At 45.2% G+C, this 18,700-nt stretch overlaps 1 protein-coding gene across 1 annotated transcript in view; it reads left to right on the top strand.

Moving 5' to 3' along the window:
* The window catches only part of CRB1 (crumbs cell polarity complex component 1), a 92,193-nt gene that overhangs the window by 20,962 nt on the left and 52,531 nt on the right, over positions 1 to 18,700 (top strand). Inside the window, exons 2-5 of the mRNA XM_042819750.1 lie at positions 3,135 to 3,722; positions 10,805 to 11,000; positions 12,156 to 12,295; positions 12,601 to 12,780. Coding sequence (XP_042675684.1) covers positions 3,135 to 3,722; positions 10,805 to 11,000; positions 12,156 to 12,295; positions 12,601 to 12,780 — 1,104 coding nt within the window. The remainder of the gene's footprint in view (positions 1 to 3,134; positions 3,723 to 10,804; positions 11,001 to 12,155; positions 12,296 to 12,600; positions 12,781 to 18,700) is intronic.

Consider the following 18,700-nt stretch of genomic DNA (forward strand, 5'->3'; position numbering starts at 1 on the left):
GACATTTTGGACACACAGCTGAAGTCAGGATTAACTCTTTATGGCCACAGTGACAAGCTCCTGCTTGTTTGTTACAGGTTCCCTCCTACTTTCCCAAGGTATCCTTTCTCACTGAGCAGATGGAGCCATAATTCTAACCATGGATAGCACAGGGGAAGTCCTAGAGAGTGGCATTTCCATCCCCAATGAAGTTTGACAAGGAGAAACACTATCACGGTATCTACAAGCTGCTCATTGCTTTCAATTATTAGGACAGCAGACAAGCATATTGGGAGATGGGCTGCATAGGAATGCAATAATGTCAGTGCAATGTTTTGGAAGTTTGAGATTTCAGTTTGTAAATCAGAATTGTGTGGAAAGAAAAAAAGTGACCTACTCACAATCTTGATGGAAATGCTATTTTGAGGGCTAAAACAGCCCCCTTACCTAGCAGTGCTTAATCCACAATGGCATGTTTTTATGTCCTTTTCTTCAATATTTGCCAAATGCTGATCCTTGAATGGCATCTCTGCTTTTCAGTCTACAATGAATGTATGTGAACCCAAACTCTTACTCTTTAGATTATGCAGATGCATTCTCCTCACTGTTAGTTCTTCAAGATGTAATATATATGCGTATCCACAATTTTCTAAGACTATCCTTGCAAGCAAGTTATTGTCATTGTGAACTGTATTTTCCATTTTACAGTATACTGTACATAAATGAAGATATGCTGAGTTACACCAGAGTCAAGTGCTATTCTATGCAGCACTCAATGCTTTGAAATACATTTAAATATTTCTAGTTACAAGCTAACTACTTCAACGCCACACTGAAGTTGCAGATCTTGATATTTCATCAAAAGATTAGTTTTAAAATCTCAAGGACAAATTTTAAACGAGAAAACAATACAAATATGTTAATCCAGACGTCGAACTATCTGAGCCCTTGCTACCCTCATGTTATATTCAAAACTTCTTTCTAAAAAACAGTCCTCCTCAAAGCCCAAAGCACAGTATATGTATTGTTGATGACTATGGACATCAAGAAGTTACCATCTCCTCGTAGTATTTTTGTTTTCCTCCTTAGAAAATTGACTGCCTCTGTTAAGAAGCTCAGAAAAATCTCTGCAGCGTATGTAAAAAAGGCCCTGAAGCTGTTAGTGCTGAGAGCCTCTGTACAGCTTTAGAGTCCTCCCTTCAGGGAAGAAAAGGCACATTTGAAGAACAGCCTTGCGAATCACTAGGAGCCCCCAGGCATGATGAGATGATTAGTGATGATTAGCAAAGTGCAGGCATAACCGCACTGAAGTGAACCCAAACTCATACCAATGTGATTGGTGGTGATTGAAATCTGATTTTAAATGACACTGCTGATTAACATGTTTCACTAACTTGTGGGAAGAGTCACCTGCAGGAAGAACAAACCTTTGCTGAAAGACATTTCTGCTAAAAACAGATCAACATAGTTTGCAAGGTTTTGTTGATGCAGACTGAATGGCTGATTGCTAATCTGATTCACAGAATAGGGAAAAACTGGTGATTTACTTTAAATTGCACCCATTTAAGAAAGCAGAGCGTTTTGAAAAGCATGCAAGAAGATTCTAGCTTTGATTCAAACAGAACCTAGAAAAAACTCCATCCAATCCTCAGGAAAAATTTGAGATCAGGCTCCTCAGTATCACTTGCTTAACTGAAGAGCATTAGTCTCCTTGACAAGAGAGTAAGGAGCCAAATAGTTTCAGCTTTCTCACAACTCTGGCCCTACTTATTTTACCTTTCCCCCTAACTTAATTTTGCCCTACTGTGTTCATTTCCATGCAGTTCCAACATCCCAAACCACTCTGTATTACATCATAGGGTCATTGCCACAGGAGGTGCTCAAGAAACATTTAGACGCTGCAATAAGGTAGATGACTTAGTGGGTGGTAGGTGGATGGTTGGACCTGATGATCTTGGAGTTCTTTTCCAACCTCGGGGATTCTATAATTCTATGATTCCTACAGTTTCTGGTGTCTAAGAAAAGAGCTGGGGAAAAAAAAACGAACAGCAAAATCGTGCTTTTAAAGTACTGACTGGTATACGAAAAATTGAGATTATATTATCAAGAGCATCACTAACTTAAGTAAACTTATTCAAGAGGAAAAAAGAAACTTTCTTTGTCTTTCTCAGCATTTCTTACGTTTAATAACTCCAGTATTTCTAAAAGATGGAAAGTACTGACACGTTTCTGGCAGTACTGGTGGTTTCCCAGTAGATGGCAAGCTTTACTGCAAGGAATTTTACTGCCAAATGCCTCAGCTACATGAAAAGGATTTAATCAGTGAAATGCTTGGCACAAATTCCTCTAGTAATTAGATTAATGTATCAATGTTTATGAAGAGACTGATAATTAACTCAAGTGTCAGTCAACGTAAATCCAAAGTGATCAGCATTTGGTTTCTATTTTTCTGATGCAACATACAAATTTTAAGAAAGTCTGTCAGAACAAGTCACAAAGTGATCTTAATTGCGTAAGAATGAAAATTACTTTTCTGCCTACCAGAGCCATCACACATCAGGCTTTCCTGATTAACCTCGTGCAACTTTATTAAAAAACAAGCCTTTACCAAAACATTTATTTCCCTTACAACCTCTTCCGCAAAAGCAGTGGAAAATATTCTTTAATTATTTGCTCAGAGTCAGACTTCACATCAGACACCAACACAGCCTGCCACATCACATCACAGAGGTGTTTGTTTCCAGATGTTTTTATCTTCTTCTTCTGCTGTTTCCGTGTGGCTCTCAGTAGCACTAGGTTTCCAAATCCATCCTTCCACATCACTCCATAACAGCAAGGAAACTGAGTGTCCGCAGGGGAGATAGGGAGGTGCTCTAAACAACCTGTTTGTCACAGAGGGGAAAACAGGTGGAAAATAGATTCTTGAACTATGAATCCAAGCTTCAAGGATTTTCTGAAGCACACATGATTTAGTAACATGACTTTGTTAAAAAATAGTAACACATAGGATGCCGTTGTAAACTTCATACCACTCAGTTTGATAATTGCATAGCCGTTGATGACCACTTCTACAAGATATAGATTTGTGGTAAGACTTGCAGTTCTTTCTGGTTTACTGGGGAAGTCCCTCAGGACCGTTTTTCTTTCCTTTCTAGAGTCACTTCCCCTGAGAAATGATTCCAGGTGCCCACCAAACTCCTGCCAAAAGAACTCCACATGCATTACTGGTCACAGAGACGATATTTGCCGTTGTGCGGACATGTCACTTGAGGAACGCTTGGAGGAACTCTGCAATAACACCTCTGATCCTTGCTTCTCAAACCCTTGTCTTCAAAATGCTACCTGTTCAAGTTCTGCTGGAAACCTCAATTTCACTTGCGAGTGCCCGGATGGGTACAATGGGACCACTTGTGAAATAGCCATCAGTATGTGTGACAGCAACCCCTGCGAACACGGAGGCACGTGCCTCGATGGCCTGGCCAGGCCCACCTGCCTCTGTCGCACAGGATTCACAGGTACACGCTGTGAAATGGATGTTGATGAGTGCAGCTCGGAACCGTGCCACAACGGAGCTGTGTGCAGGGATGGGATTGATGAATACTCCTGCTACTGTGTCCCAGGCTATCAAGGCAAGCACTGTGACCTGGAGGTGAATGAATGCGTGTCAGACCCATGCCTGAATGGGGCAACGTGTCTTAACCTTATAGGGAGGTATTACTGCATATGTCCACTTGGGTACACAGGTAAGCACTGTTTTAAACAACCATTTATTTGTGTCATGGAGAACTACCATACTCCATGTTCTAAGATCTATCCCTATACAAACGCACACAGACACACATTTAGTCATACCTATCTTACTACATGGCCTTCAGCCTCAGCACCAGCGGCTGCATCTTACAGGCTACACCTTATCATAGTTGACTAGTGATATTACATAAAGAAATTTCACATCTTCTACAAGCTACAGAGCACTCTAACAAACATCAAACATCACAGCCCCAGTTAACTTTTGTCTTAACAGAAATATTCTCAAAATACAAGTCCTTTTTCATCTACAGACAAAACTTATGTTTGATAGTGATAAAACTAGACTTAATTAGACTTGGTTGATTTGCTAATTACAACAAAGAGTATTCTTAAAATTAGGCATTTGCTTTGTGGGAGCCTTTTAAAACATTCTTCTTTCATTTTCCCCTGTTTTCTGAACAAAGGTATCTTTTTCAGCAACTTTCAAAAACATCCAATTCAGACTTTCTTTCTCTTCTAAAGGATTTCCCTTTTCCACCCTCGCTAACAGGCCTCTTTCTCTTCTTCTATTTTACTGGACCTCAAGGCCAAATAGATTATTCTATCACTTTCCCTCAACATCAATGCTCAGAATGGCTATGCCTTTCTGGTTTCATTCTGGTAAGTTTTCCTAAGCTATATGTCCTACTGATGTCACATATTATAACTCAAATTTTCCCCTTGCATTATTTTTCTGATTTAGCCTGGCTGAATCCACAGATAGATTTCTTTTCTTTTTGCCAGAGGAAAAGTTTCCAAAACTCATTTCAGGCTTCTTTTCTGAGAAGGAAAGCAGCAATACTGCAGTGAGTTCCAGGCATTCAAAAAAAAGTATGCCTTCCTCTATAGAGTACATCTGCTGACCACTTCACTTGATATAGAAAATTGCAGCTGGACATTCTAGAAGAATGGACATTTGTCAAGAAGGAAGTTTATCAGTTTGAATCAAGAAACAATTATCCTTAGACACAATTCCTACTGTTCAGATTTTTAGCAGTTCAAAGTTGATGAAATTTTACATGGCCATATAGTGGCCTTCCCAGTTGAGTGAGAAAGCTTGGTATCAATGTGAGCCATGAGCAATGCCGAAAGACAGGCAGACAGAAAGACAGGCAGAATACAAAAGCCTAGAAAGATTTGCAGGATCAGAAATTGGTAAGAAAGTGAGGACTAGGATAAAAATGTCTTGCTGACAGAGAAAAATAGATATTTTACAGCCAAATTTTAGCTTTCCAAACAGAATCAGGAAAATCAAAAAAGTGCCACTACATCTGCAACAGCCATCCCTCCCCGTGCCCATAAGTCATACATATCCTGAACTCACCACTTACCTTATGTAGACTTAACCTTGACTAATTGTATTGACTTTCTCGCCCCTGCCTTACCAGAAACAGAGGATTCCTGTAGAACTACAACATCACAGAAGTTTACACAGAAGAAAAAGTGTGACTAGGTTCCCAAACCTGGTGTGATCAGGTTTGGGATAAATTCCCATTTTATCTGGTCCCATTTTTAAGGTTTCGGTGTGATTTTTCTTGCCTACTTCCTCTACCGGAGAGCACAAAATAGCTGCAGGGGGCTGTTCCCTTCAAATTTCAAAGATGAATTCACAGATAGGATAGCAAGAGAGTGCACAGTGAATCATTAAAGAGCAAAAAGGGGATGTGTTTTAGCAATAGATTGCCAAATAGGTAAACAAAGAAAAAAAGAATCACACAGCAAAAGAAAGGGAAAAAGAATAGCTCTTGCTTCAAGTGATTCAAATGAATAAGAAATAAGAGATGCGGTTTACAGCTCCATCCCAAAATCCCCATGCAGGAAGGGAAGTCAGAGGTAAAAAGCAGCTTTCCAGCTCTGACGCAGCTCTTGTTGGAAGCCGGCCCTCAGTTAGCATCCCTCATGAGCAGGGTGAATGTTGTTTGAAGGAAGCTTGTTACCTTCCTGCCACCCTGCTGCTACCAGCGGGTGTCTGAGCCCGGGCCAGGCGAGGGGAAAACTGCATAACCAGGGGAAAGCAGGAGGAAGGAGAAGCCTATTAACAATCAGCATGGCTACTCTGCAATGATTAGACTCAGCCCAGACCTCCTGTGGTATTCAGGAAACTGTATTTGTTTAACCTGTGCTGTCAGTGAGGCCCAGGCCTGGATTCGTAGACCAAGAACTCAGCTTGAGAGACAGAATCTATACCTTAGAGACAGAGGGAGAAAACATAATAAAATAATAAAAGCCCAGACAGAGAAGTAAAGATTTAGACCAAAATAAACTGCTGGAGGGAGCTCATCCTGCTGGAGTTGCCCTGCTTTCATCAGAAAATTCTGCAGGTTTCTAGGTGGATGCTGTTAGGTCTTGCCAAAAACGAGCAGAGTCACTCTGAGTGCAGAGCACTCAGAATAAGCAGAGTTAGGAGATTAGAGAGCCAAGGAAGGAAAAGATGTCTAAAACACAAAGGAGAAGGAGCTGCAGTGCTTTGACACATGGCTCTGAAGTCCCTCTCAGCAGCTCAGAGATGAATCACCACTGCTCCATACAGAAGTGGCAGGCTGCTCCTTTAGCAGTAAAACAGCAGCTTTTAAAGGCTACTTAACCAAATGATTTATCAGAAGCACTCTTTTTTGTTGTTTTCTGCACCTTGCTGTGAGTTGTGCTAAATGCACAAGCCAGGGGGATTATTGGATGAAAGCCCCGAGGTGTCCCCACTGGTAATAAAAACCCTCATTTACTCCACCGGGGGATCTTGCCAACCATTAGTATCCCAGCCTGACACCATGAATTACTGCGGGAAGTCATCCAGCCTCATCTCATTTCCCTAAGATGTTAAAAAGGTGATATCTCCTGATATGGAGGTAGAGAATGCACAGTAAATTCTACAGCAGTAATGTTAACCAAATGCCTGAGTTACAGGCTGCAGTTGCTACTTGCTTCGTGGACTACGACTGGTATTCTGTACAATTGCTATGCTGCAGCACTTCCTAAAATAGCTGAGAAATGTCACACATAATTCTTACACAAATGGAAGAGGTTAGAACACACCAAGAGCCCAAGACTGGAAAATTTAGCATGAAATCTGCAGTTTCTATGATAATGTTCTACATGTGTGAAATTATTTACAAGACATGTGTCATGCAGCTGTTAAATAATGAAGCCCAATTGCCTCGTCGAAGTTTTGCTGGCTACCTTAATCAAATGCCTCTTTCCCTCCATTGGCCTAATTACACTTGCTTTAATTCACCCCAGCAGAGCCGGGCGATGGCGCCTGTTGGCTGCCCACAGCCGGGGATGCTAATTACCAAGCTGCACTCTGCTTAAGGAAGCCAGTCCTCTCAAATGCTTTGCTGCGAACTACCCAGGACCTCTGACTGCTCCAAAAACCAGCCCGAGCCCAAGACAGTTCCCTTTAGCATAGGGAATGTGCTTCAGGGTCAGATGAGATAGGTGCAACAGACTACATCCATTCTTCGTGCAAGAAATTTTACTATGACGCAACTGAAACAGACTCTGTACAATACGAGGAAATTATTAACTGATGAATCCTAGTTCTCACTCAGTATTCTTAGCAGTAAATATGCACCATGCAAATATTTACACCAGATGCACTGTATGCCTTAGGCACTAAAAGAAACACTCCCAAAGCCTTTAGGCACCCAGTTGTCAGACTACCAGCATGAAACATCTATCCCACAAGCTGGTTGTTGGTACAAATCATCACACTGCTATTCAAACCGGTGCCATGCCAAAAAACATAGGAAAACTGCTAAGTGGCAAAAAAAATCTTGTTGAATCAAAGTGCCACTGCTGCTGTCCTTGTGCCTGCCTGCGCTCAGCCTCGTTGTGCCGAAACATCACTTCACACCTCACCCCATAAAACCAAACACTTCCTTCCAAGTAGGGATTCTTCTATGAGTTCTGCTGAAGGGAAGGTGCGAGCTCTTTGCCTGCTCTTTTAAATCTAGTGATTAGGAAAAACAGGAAGGCTATCTAACACACCCCATCTGGGTGGTGGGACACAACTTCACTCCATACAGATAGAAGAATTCTAAGAAGCCCTCCCCTTCCCAGGGTGCCTGAGCTCCACAATGCAGTGCAGGAGGGGAGAGGGCCTGGATTCCCCCCTTTGGTCTGCACAGGGCCCACACATTCCTCTGTCCAACCCTGCCCACAGGCAGTGAGTTGGAAATAGGGGCCACACACCTTTCACCTTCACCTGCCTTTTTTTTTTTTATTATTATCAAAGAAGAGCATTGCAGGACTTAGCTAGAAAGCAAGCAGTATAAAGTAACTGAAGAAACCACAAAATTTATAAACATCACTTATATCCATCTTCCCAATCTCAAGCACCGGTGTGGCTAGGTACACATGGCACTGCCACCCCTCCCTAACTCCTGGCCCTGTGGAGTGGCCAAGGAGTGCCTGGCACTGCCCTCCTTTCCTGCCTTCTGGCACATGATGTTTGGCACTCAGCATATTCATGACAAAACATAAGACTGAGGTGCAAACGCAGATCCAATCTTTTCATCTCTCTTCCTCGCATCTGAGAAAATCTGACAGCAGACTCGCCTGGGCTGGGAAGGAATCCCCGTTCATGCGGCACATCACATCGGCTGGGCACATCAGGGAGGGAAGTTTTCTTCTGAGGCAGCATTGCCGAAGGCAGGTTGCTGGGCTGATAGATTAAAAGACGTGAAGCACAAAACAGCGTTGAGCTCTCCTGCTAATCGCCACGGTCTGAAAGCCGGCCGGGCCGCGGCTCTGCTGAGCGGGGCTTGTTTTGTCACATGGCTCACAGTGCTTGCTGTGAGCTGTTAACATGCTCTGGCAGATTTACGGTCACTAGACACACTTCTGCAAACACATTGCTTACAATTACAGTGGATTCACAGGGCAATGACTACAGAGGGATCACTCACTATGTCTGGATGCGATGCGCATTACCATAAATCCACGCAGGATCACTGCGGTGCTCCCACTGGCAGCCAAATCCCCGAGGCACAGGCTGGGGGTACAGACTGGGAACGTTACCTATCTCATGCTTTATGTGCAGCCTCAAAAAGTTTTAAGAGTACATTTCATAAAATTATGGTAATTGTGCTTTGTAACTACCCAGGAAGATTTAAAAAGTGCATGTATTTGGATGAGAATTAAGTTTAAAAGCAGTGAAAACAGTTATGAGCTAACACCTTTCCAATTTGTCTTGATATTTTAAGGTATTTTCAGATATTTATCCATTCTGTGGATTTTTATTCTTTTTTAGATGAGCATGCTACATTCAGAGGGACAAAATAAATGAGATATCAAGAAACAGTGCTAAATAACAGTAATATCAGTGTTTTCAGAAGAAACAAAAAGTTCCTAGTTAAATGTACTAATTTCAGAACAGTACAGGAAAAGCAGCATCAGGAAAGAGCTAAAGATGAGCTCTTAAATGAACTGCTAAGATAGCCTCAATAAACAACCTGTGTTCATTGCATCTTTTGGAAGCCTGCCCTTCACTCGAGAGGGATGAAGTTCCAGCCCCCAGAGGGCCCAAAGTCCCTGCAGTTTCTCCCCTGCTGAAGATTCCCTCCCAATCAGGAAATGCCCTTGAGAACTGTTCACAATATTGCTCCTCCTTTGCTGCTGAAGGACAGACAGGCAGGTCAGCTTAAAAGCAGCTTTTTCACTACGATGTGCCAATGTATTTTGAGGTTGATATGGCTGCTAAAATAAGCTGACTTGGCAGGTGGAAGTTATTAAAATAAAAATCATTTCTTTTTACCCAATGCATGAAATAAGTAGATAAACATGCAGAATGCTGGAATGACCGAAGTGGGAAATGCAGGACATTAACAGGCCTTTTTTTTTTTTTAATCTCCTGAACTATAGTAGAGATAAGGAAAAGGAGCATGCATGTAACCTGCCAGCAGTCATCAAGAGCTGTGAACTGCCATTAGCACTGCTGCGTTCTCATTGGTTATCTCTGCAGTGGAGCTCCAGGACCACAGCCTTCCCAGCACCCAAGGCTGGGCTGTTTGCACCTTACTACGAGGAGCAAACGCACACTAAGCATCAAAGCACAGCTGACCAGTCAGTAATCTTGGGTTCAGCTACTGGTGCAGCTTTGATGATATTAAGTTGCTAATCACATAAATATGATAGTAGCATAGTAGGTTTGAATGAGCAAAAATTTGTTTAACTTGTTTCTGTGTTTGCGCTAACAATAAAAGGTCTGCTCTTGTGAATTATCACAGAACCACAGAATGGCCAGGGTTGAAAGGGACGTCAAGGATCATGAATCTCCAACCCCTCTGCTACATGCAGGGCCACCAACCTCTACATTTAATACCAGGCTGCCCAGGGCCCCATCCAATCTGGCCTTGAACACCTCTAGGGATGGGGCATCCACAACCTCTCTGGGCAGCCTGTTCCAGCACCTCACCACTCTCAGAGTAAAGAACTTCCCCCTGACATCCAACCCAAATCTTTCCTCCCTCAACTTAAAGCCATTTCCCCTTGTCCTGTTGTTATCTAGCCTTTCAGAGAGTTGACTCCCTTCCTGTTTGTAGGCTCCCTTTAGGTACTAGAAAGCTGCAATCAGGTCACCCTGCAGCGTTTTTTTCTCCAGGCTGAACAAGGCAGCTTCCTCAACCTGTCTTTGTAAGGGAGGTGCTCAAGTGGCTCTCCTTTGGACCCTCTCCAACAGCTCCTTGTACTGGGGATTCCAGACCTGGACGCAGTACTTCAGATGGGGCCTCACAAGAGCAGAGTAGAGGTGGACATACACCTCCCTGTATTTGCTGGCCACCCCTCTTCTGATGGAGCACAGGATACCATTCGCTTTCCAAGCTAATTTCAGGTTTTGGTGAATTCCCCCAAGCCTTGCGAAAAAAAAAAAAAAAAAAAAAAAAAAAAAACAACCACAAAAAAACAAAAGGCCGCACACTGAGACACTTCCACGTGAAACCTGCCGTTTCTTGGGAGAAATGACCAACCAAACACACACCAAAACAACAAACCAGCTCGTGAGCCTCGCGCTTACCCTGCTCCCCCCCTCTCCCCGCAGGCGCCAACTGCGAGCTGGATGTGGACGAGTGCCAGTCTCTGCCGTGCCAGAACGGCGCCACCTGCCGCGACGCTCCGGCCGCCTTCTCCTGCTCCTGCCCGCCCGGTTTCCGCGGCGCCCTCTGCCAGACGGACGTGGACGAGTGCGCCAGCAGCCCCTGCCTGCACGGAGCGCGCTGCGCCGACCTGCCCGGGGGGTGCGCGTGGGGACGCGCGGAGAGCGGGGGGGGAGCGGGGTGGGTCAGGGGAGGCGACCGCGCAGCCCTTTGCTCACTGCCCCCTCCCCTCGCTGGCAGGGCGGCAAGAAGTTAAAATGCCCTTGGCTCTGCGCGGCACAGCTCAGCCACAGCTAAGGCATCTGCGCGTTACCAACAGTGCTGCTGTCCTACAGCCGCAACACAGCGTCGTGCCAGGCACTATGAAGAAAAAAAAAATCAATGATCTCCCAGCTGAAACCAGGACAAAACGGGATCTGCGAACAGCAGATAAGCAGACACATTGGAGAAGAGGCAGACTGATCAGAGTAGCCATAGCAATAGGATCCATTAGCCCACCTGTCTGATACTTAACAGGCATGTAGAGCAACAGCTCCTGATGCAAAAGTACCTGCAGTCAGTTCACAAAAGTGTAGTAAATGAAGAGAATTCAGGGCAAGGAAGCTGCTTTACCCAACGTGACCAGAAGTTCACCCTGCACAGAAGTTAAGCACAGCCCAGGCAGCCGGAGCTGTGGTTGGCCTTTGTTCATTGGGATCAGCATATGATTTTTAAAGTCTGAAAATGTAATGATGAGGATGTGAATCAGAAAAATAACTTTCATATTGATACATTTTATATCTTAGATCCAAATGCTACCTGGACTGTGTCACCTCTAAATTTAAGCACAATCCACACACAAGTGACACGCTGCCCTGCCATATGTTTTCGCCTACTTACACTTAAACAGGACACTGAAAAGTTTGTACTTGACTGCCAGACCCAGGGGCCAGCAAATCCCAGGCACTTCATCAAATCCAGCATGCAGCTCCCTTGATGCATTTACTGCAGGTTTGAGATTTAGGTACTAAACACAGAAATTACCAAAGAAGTATACTCTTGCCTGTTGCTCAGGAAGATTCCTCATGATTTCAGATGCACAATTTCTAGTATTTGTATATATATTACCCAGTTTGTTCATGTCTAAACCCATAGCAACAGCATTGCTATCAAAAAGAAGCTAACACTACTGTTACCATTGGAACTACACAAGTAATTGACATTTCCGTATTGAAACCTAAGAAAAGCATGCGAGCTCTGGGCATGTTTGGGAACAGAGACTGGGCTCCTGCAGTGACTGCTTTTTCCTGTGTACAGGTACAGCTGCAACTGCACTGGCACCGGGTTCATGGGCCTGCACTGTGAGACGCATGTACCCCCGTGCTGGTCACAGCCATGCTACAACAACGCCACATGTGAGGACAGTGCTGATGGAGTCATCTGTCACTGCTGGCCAGGTAAGCCCCAGGTTCTCCTGTAACACCCCCTTATCCCTCTCAGTTAGAAAAGTTCACCTTTTTTGCAGATATAAAGCGTGAAGCCACATGGCCATAAAAGCCATCCACGAGCTCAGTGCCCGCTAGGCTCCGTTCCTCACCGCGAGCCTGGGGGAGGTGCTTGCCCTGCCTAGAGCTGTGGTGCTGGAACAGGCTGCCCGGTGAGGTGGTGGGGTCATTGTCCCTGGAGGCGTTCAAGAACCGAGGAGAAGTGGCACTGAGGGACCTGACCGGTGGGTCTTTTCCTTCTCTGCTCGCCTTTGCAGGCTACACCGGCTCCCACTGCGAGACCGACATCAGCGAGTGCAGCAGCGCGCCGTGCACCTCGGGCCGCTGCCTGGAGCGCTCCTGGGCGGCCCGCTACGGCCACGAGCCCGAGCTGCCGCCGCCCTTCCGCCACGACCGCGCCGAGGGCTACGTGTGCGTCTGCCCGCCGGGCGTCCGCGGTGAGCGCTGCGAGATGGGGAGCCGGGGCGGGAGGTGCGGGACGCGTGTCCGGGCGGCGCGGGGGTCCCTCTGGCGGCCGTTCCATGGGGCTGTGGGACTGTTGTTGGTAACCACGTTTGGGTTAAAACACGAACTTCTGTTAGCGGCACAAGTTTGAAACTCAGTGTGCACGGTTGCTGTGTTGTACGCGTGAAAAAAAAAAAAAAAAAAAAAAAAAAAAAAAAAAAAAAACTACAGAAACAAGCAATAACCAGAGAACATTTACCGAGTGGTGGTACCCGGGACCCAGTGTTCTCATCCCTGCACTCCTCCCAACACTCTACAGAGATGCACTGGGACTGCAAGGAACATTTCTCCCTGGGAGCACAACACCCAGTTTCTTATAAACGCAGCCTGTTATGTGGTGATATGCTACAGCTGATATTAAAAATAAATGGTGCATACAGCCATGCTCCTAAGAAGAGAGACTCAATCCTACAAATGATGACTTGCTGAGGTCTGTGTCTAACACAGCTGTACTGTTCAGCACAGCCACTAACACGCAGGCTTTGAGTTGTGCAACTCTGGGCCTAAAGTCTGCTTCTGCCTTTCCATGCCCTTACTCTAAACAGAAAACATCTGTAGCTAAACTTATGGAACCAGGCTTCCCTTCCTCATTCACTGCCTGCGCAGTTCCCAACCCTCTGCGTCCCGCTGGCTCGCATCACTGATCGCTGCAGCTCAGCAGACACAGCAGCAGACGAAGAACACAACTCGCATTCGGAAATCCCAACGGCTTTCTCTCCGGAGAGGCAGCGGAGCTCTTGGCTCCGTTCCGCTCCCCCAAGCTGTCCTTCCACGTCCCGTCACTGCGCGCTGCTGTTGCACCGCTGTTCTGCAGCGCAGCGCGGCGCTCCCAGCCGTGCCGGTTACAGCCGTTACCTCTCCGCGCTCCCCTTTGGACGCTGCTTCGTGCTCTCTGCTTCCTTCCAGGGACGCCCAGCTGCCGGGCTTCTTTTGCTCCCTCTCCTGCTCTTTAACATTTCCCCTGCTCTGTGAGACAGCTAGGGAGGTGGGCACTTCGTTAGGCTTAGTCCTTTATCCTCCAACGGCCCCATCTATTGCCCTCACCTGCATCGTTCTGGTCTGGTTAGGGTTCCGCTGCTTTCAGTCACGCTAGGGACTCTCTCGCTCCCCAGGAGTCAATGGACCCACGTGCAGGCAGGCTCTGATCAGTCTGAAAGACAAAGAAGTGTCGGAATCTGTTAAATCTATCAGTCTTAAATCCATTTTGTCAATAGCTAACCTTCTAAATCAAGCTGCAAAGCTCTTTGGAGATAGCATTGCTCCAAGTCTTGAGGACTCTGACACTTCTGCTAATGCTTTGTGCAAATGATTTCACCTGAAGCCTTTGTGTAAGTTCAGTTATTGATATCCCTGTTGGATGCTCAGTGTACAATTAATTAGGAAAAACAAACAAATAAACACAAAGCAACAACCCCAAAATAATTATTCTTGGCAAACAGTGCACTCAGACAGCTAAGGTCAGGAGCAGCCTTTAATAGAGGTGGCTCTAAAAGCTGCTGGTGAAATGCCTTTCATCACCTGGCTGCAAACTGATGTCAGGACAAGGGTAATGTGCTAGTGGTCAGCTCACTCGCTGCCTGCATGCATCTGTATGGGTTAGATTTTTAACTGTTTTCTTCCTAACCTCTGTGAAGTATGAGGCACTCAGGTAACAGATATCTGTAGAGAAAACAGCAGCATTGCTCTAGTAGGTGGTGAGCATGCTTGGCACCCTGGGCTGTGCAGCTGGACATGACCTGGCTGCTGAAGCTGTGGCTTGAATTTGTGGGTATCCATGAAGTGGTCACATAGGTGGACTAGTCAGTCTTTGTATGTCCCTTCCAATTTAACTCTTCTATTTCTAAGCAAAGAGCCAGTAAGATGGAATGGAAACATTCACTTCTGATGCTGAAAAGTTCACTTTCTCCAATTATAGCCAAATTTGTGATAAATTAAGCACATTCTAATGGGAGTTAAGGAATACAAAGGACTGGAGTTGACTGCAGGAGTATGGCAGTAGTATGATTCTGGGTAGCAGATGAATCCCCGATCAGGATTACTGGGTTTATGGGTGCTTATCTTGTGTATACGAACTAAGCCAACTGCCCTTCTGCAAGACAAAAAGTCAGATCCTTTCACCTGGGTATCAGCACATCTCATCAATGCCAAAGTCTTGCATTTCTGCAGCCAAGGGCCAGTTCTTCTGGCCTCCACATGTGAACATCCATATGTGTTTTAGGTGTAAAACTTCAGGTTCCTGCTGAAACAAAGATTTTCTTTAATATATGGCATTCAATATTTTATTATGCTTCCTTCCTCAGTAAAGCATTAACAGAAGATTCTAAGCATACTACGCTGCTCTGAGTATTGTGAAGAAATAATAATCCATGTGGTCTGTGTCATGAGGGCCATATCCAGAAGTCGCTGAAATCAGTGGAAAGGTGTCATTACATCTGGGGATATTTGTCGATTTTTGTAACGAGTATAAAATGGCACCGTTGTCTTATTGGATAAGATGGCACATTACTGTAAGTCAGTTGAAAAACTGGGCTGCAGTCTTCAGCCCCAAAGGCAGGAGATAATGGAGCCTATGTCAGGCATAAAGTATTGCCCCACCCAGCTGGGAGAGGGGAAGAAATACCGTCTGCTATTTCTTGTTGCAGATGGTGATTATTCAGCTGAACTGAAAAATAATCAGTAGACTACTAGAAGTCCTGAGAGGATCAAATCTGCCCCATTTGGTAACTCAAATAACTCATTTGCAACCAGACTTATTCATGCAATTTGATTCTAAGGAACAAAAATCCTGGTGTGGCAAATTTTTCCCAGCCTGTGATTTTTGGAGCCCATTAGATATTTGCCTTGTCCCACATCAAAGACAGAAAATTTGTGAGCAGGTTCTACAAAGGGTTAAAGTTCTCCAGCTCCCTTCTAAGTCGGAGAGTCTGGGGACGCTCGGATTTCAAGAGGTCTCAGTACTCTGCAATAGTAAGCCCAACATTTTTGATATTACCTTGGTCTGCTGGCCCCCTAGCACAGAAGCACTTTTAATAGACTGGGCTTTCATTTAAAAGTCTTGTGATTTGTTACTGCTGGCTACAGGCAGCAGTTATCCTGGAACTTCATCCTTTCATATTGTGCATATATTGTATTGCTCTGGCATCACACTTTTTAAAAAGAGTGTTATTTGAAAGGTCCAGCTTCTCACTTTCCTCATGAAAACAAGTGGGAAAGGAGGAGAGCAGAGCTATGAATTTGGTAGTGATGCATTTCACCAGGTTGTAATAAACTTAACACCGTGTCAGAATTAAGGAGTCTTGAACCTGCAGGCTCTGTCAAATGTCACATTCCAGCGCTGACTGGAACCCGAGGAGGGAGAGGAAGTAGCATGGGCTGCCAGGGGACGTGCCACCAGCAGGGATAGAGCTGCCTATGTGGCTGTGGGCTGCCAGGGGACGTGCCACTAGCAGGGATGGGGCTGTTCATGCAGCTGAAGTAGCAGTATGAAGGAGCAAAGCCACCAACCAGCCTGTAGGCAGAGTGCCTACTGCCTGCTGACATGCAGAAATGTGCTGGCTGACGAGGTTCTGATCACTTCTGGTGTGTTGTTATCCACTGTGGGCCAGCTGTGCCAGCAGCACTGCTGCTCACTTTGGCATCGTGAGATCCTAAGTGGGTTTTTTTGGCCTTTTTATTTGTCATGTTTTCTGTTTTTCCCTTGTAAATCTCCTTGGCCTTTTTCCCAGCATTTTGGACTGCTGCAAGAGAAAATGATACGATCAGACTGGAGTCATATGTGTGTTGAATTTCTGGCATAGATGTGGGGGAAAGAAACTGTCTCCTGGAGCCTGAAGATGAGGCAGATAAATAGCCAGCCAGTGCAGTGCAGCCAGAATACTGAACACTCAACTAACTAAAGAAAACCTCAACCTGGACACATGGGACTCGTCTTAAAAATGGTTCATTTAAACTCTCAGTTTGCACAGCCAGGGTGTAAGAAGCACAGGCATACACAGAGCATTAGGCTTCCATTTCCCTGCACATCTTCAGATGCTGCTGGGGGCAGGGCACTCAGCAGGTACTAGGGCTGTCTGTGTCTCAGCCAGATATACTTCTCTAGCCTCCTTTCTATGTGTGACAGTATTACACAAAACATAAATGATGTGAGTCTTCCAAAAAGGAAATCAAGCAGATAAATAGCTGTGTTCTCATCTTGTCCCCAAACTCCAGTGTTTTTCTCTATTTCCTCATCTATCCTTCAGCTGTTCACACCACAGCAGTCAAGCCTTCCTCCATCACAGCAGGTTAATTAACTGTGTTTCATGGGCCATCATCACAGTTTAAAAGGTTATTTTCTCTTTATTCTGGAGACAGAAGACAAGACTATTCAAGGGGCATTCACCAGCTTTCTTTTTCTATGTCCAAGGAAAGGATCAGGAGAAAAAAGAAAATACAAAGAAAAAATGAGACTCTTTTTTCACTGCAAGGAGACAAAAGAAGAGAGAAGCTGGGCTGGCTTGAACTGGAAGGCTTTTTCTTCTCCCTTCCCAATCCTCCTTTGTGAAAATAATCTTTAGGATCCCTCCTAATGCAAAATTCTTCAAGGTCCTGGGGCAAAGGAGACGTCCTTCCTGATTACTGCAGTTCTTTGTCTCTGACAGGGCTTTTCCACTGATCAGGAAGGAAAGCTGTGGGCTGCACCTTCTCCCAGTCTTTTGTGGGCCAAAAATGGATAAAAGCAGTTACGCAAACCTGTTGGCACTACAGCAGGTTAGGCCAGATTCCTTCCTGTGCTGTGGTCAGTGCGCTTGGTCAGATCAGCTTTGCTTTATGCCTTGTCAAACAAAGAAATGGTCCTGGAGACCGAGGTGGCACTTTTCTGATGTGTCTCAGAATGGCTTGGCAGTGGGGTTGGCAAAGCAGAAAGTCAGCTGGAAGTGCTGATGGAGATGATGGCTGTGCATGCAGGTTTACAGACAGCTGTGGTTGGGTGGGTCACAGCAGCACACATTTCTTCCAGAGTGAGAAAGTCATGGTCAGCACATGGGTTCTGTGCACTGCATTCATGATCTCATCCCCAGTACAAAGTCAGGAAGGTACCATTCTGGAATTGTAGAGAGGCTGTAAAGGGAGTGCAAACGTACATATTTTTCACCCAGACACAATTCATTCACTCTAACTATACCATTAGATCGCTGTGAAAGGATCTCTAAAAAGTGAGACCTTTAGGGGGCTTGCTGGCATTGATCAGCTGTGCAGCAAAATGGGGAAATATACTGCCATTTTCTGAGCATGGGAAAGTAGTTCCTGTTTACCTAGACCTAACTGCAGTTCTGCCCCATCTCTGTTTCGGACTGTGAACTCCTTTCTACACTCCTGTGCTCAGAACCATAGGAAGGAGGGATTTTCCCTCTCTGCTCCCCATCGACCCCTACAGCCCCAGCACTACAGGACCAGTGTAGCAACCCTGTATCAACACAGGATGCCCTCAGGGCCTGGCAGGCACTTGCTGCCTGTGAAAACCCAACAGGGAAAAAGACAATTAGCACTTTAAAGTACTTTTTCAATCTCTCCTAAGTCTCTGATCTTGAAAGAACATTTGGACAGGCTTTAATGATCCTGTCCTCTAATACTTTGTAACCTTTCTTCAATCTACAGCATCCTGGCAAGTAGCTGTTCTCATTTTCGTCAGAATTGATCATTTGAGTTTCCCCTCTCCTCTACTTTTGTCACCGAGTTCTTCTATCACCCCTTTTTTCCTGGTGTTTGGAACTGGTCAGGATATTCTCTTGAATCACAGTATGTATCCTTTAGCCCTGTCCTGTGCACAGCTCCAGGGAAAGATGCAGAGCTTTGTAAACAGTTGCAGAATCC

The sequence above is a fragment of the Centrocercus urophasianus genome, unplaced genomic scaffold (genome assembly GCF_019232065.1).
Source record: "Centrocercus urophasianus isolate 14NV4802_14NV808 unplaced genomic scaffold, USGS_Curo_1.0 seq_18, whole genome shotgun sequence".
In the NCBI taxonomy this organism is placed as follows: Eukaryota; Metazoa; Chordata; class Aves; order Galliformes; family Phasianidae; genus Centrocercus; species Centrocercus urophasianus.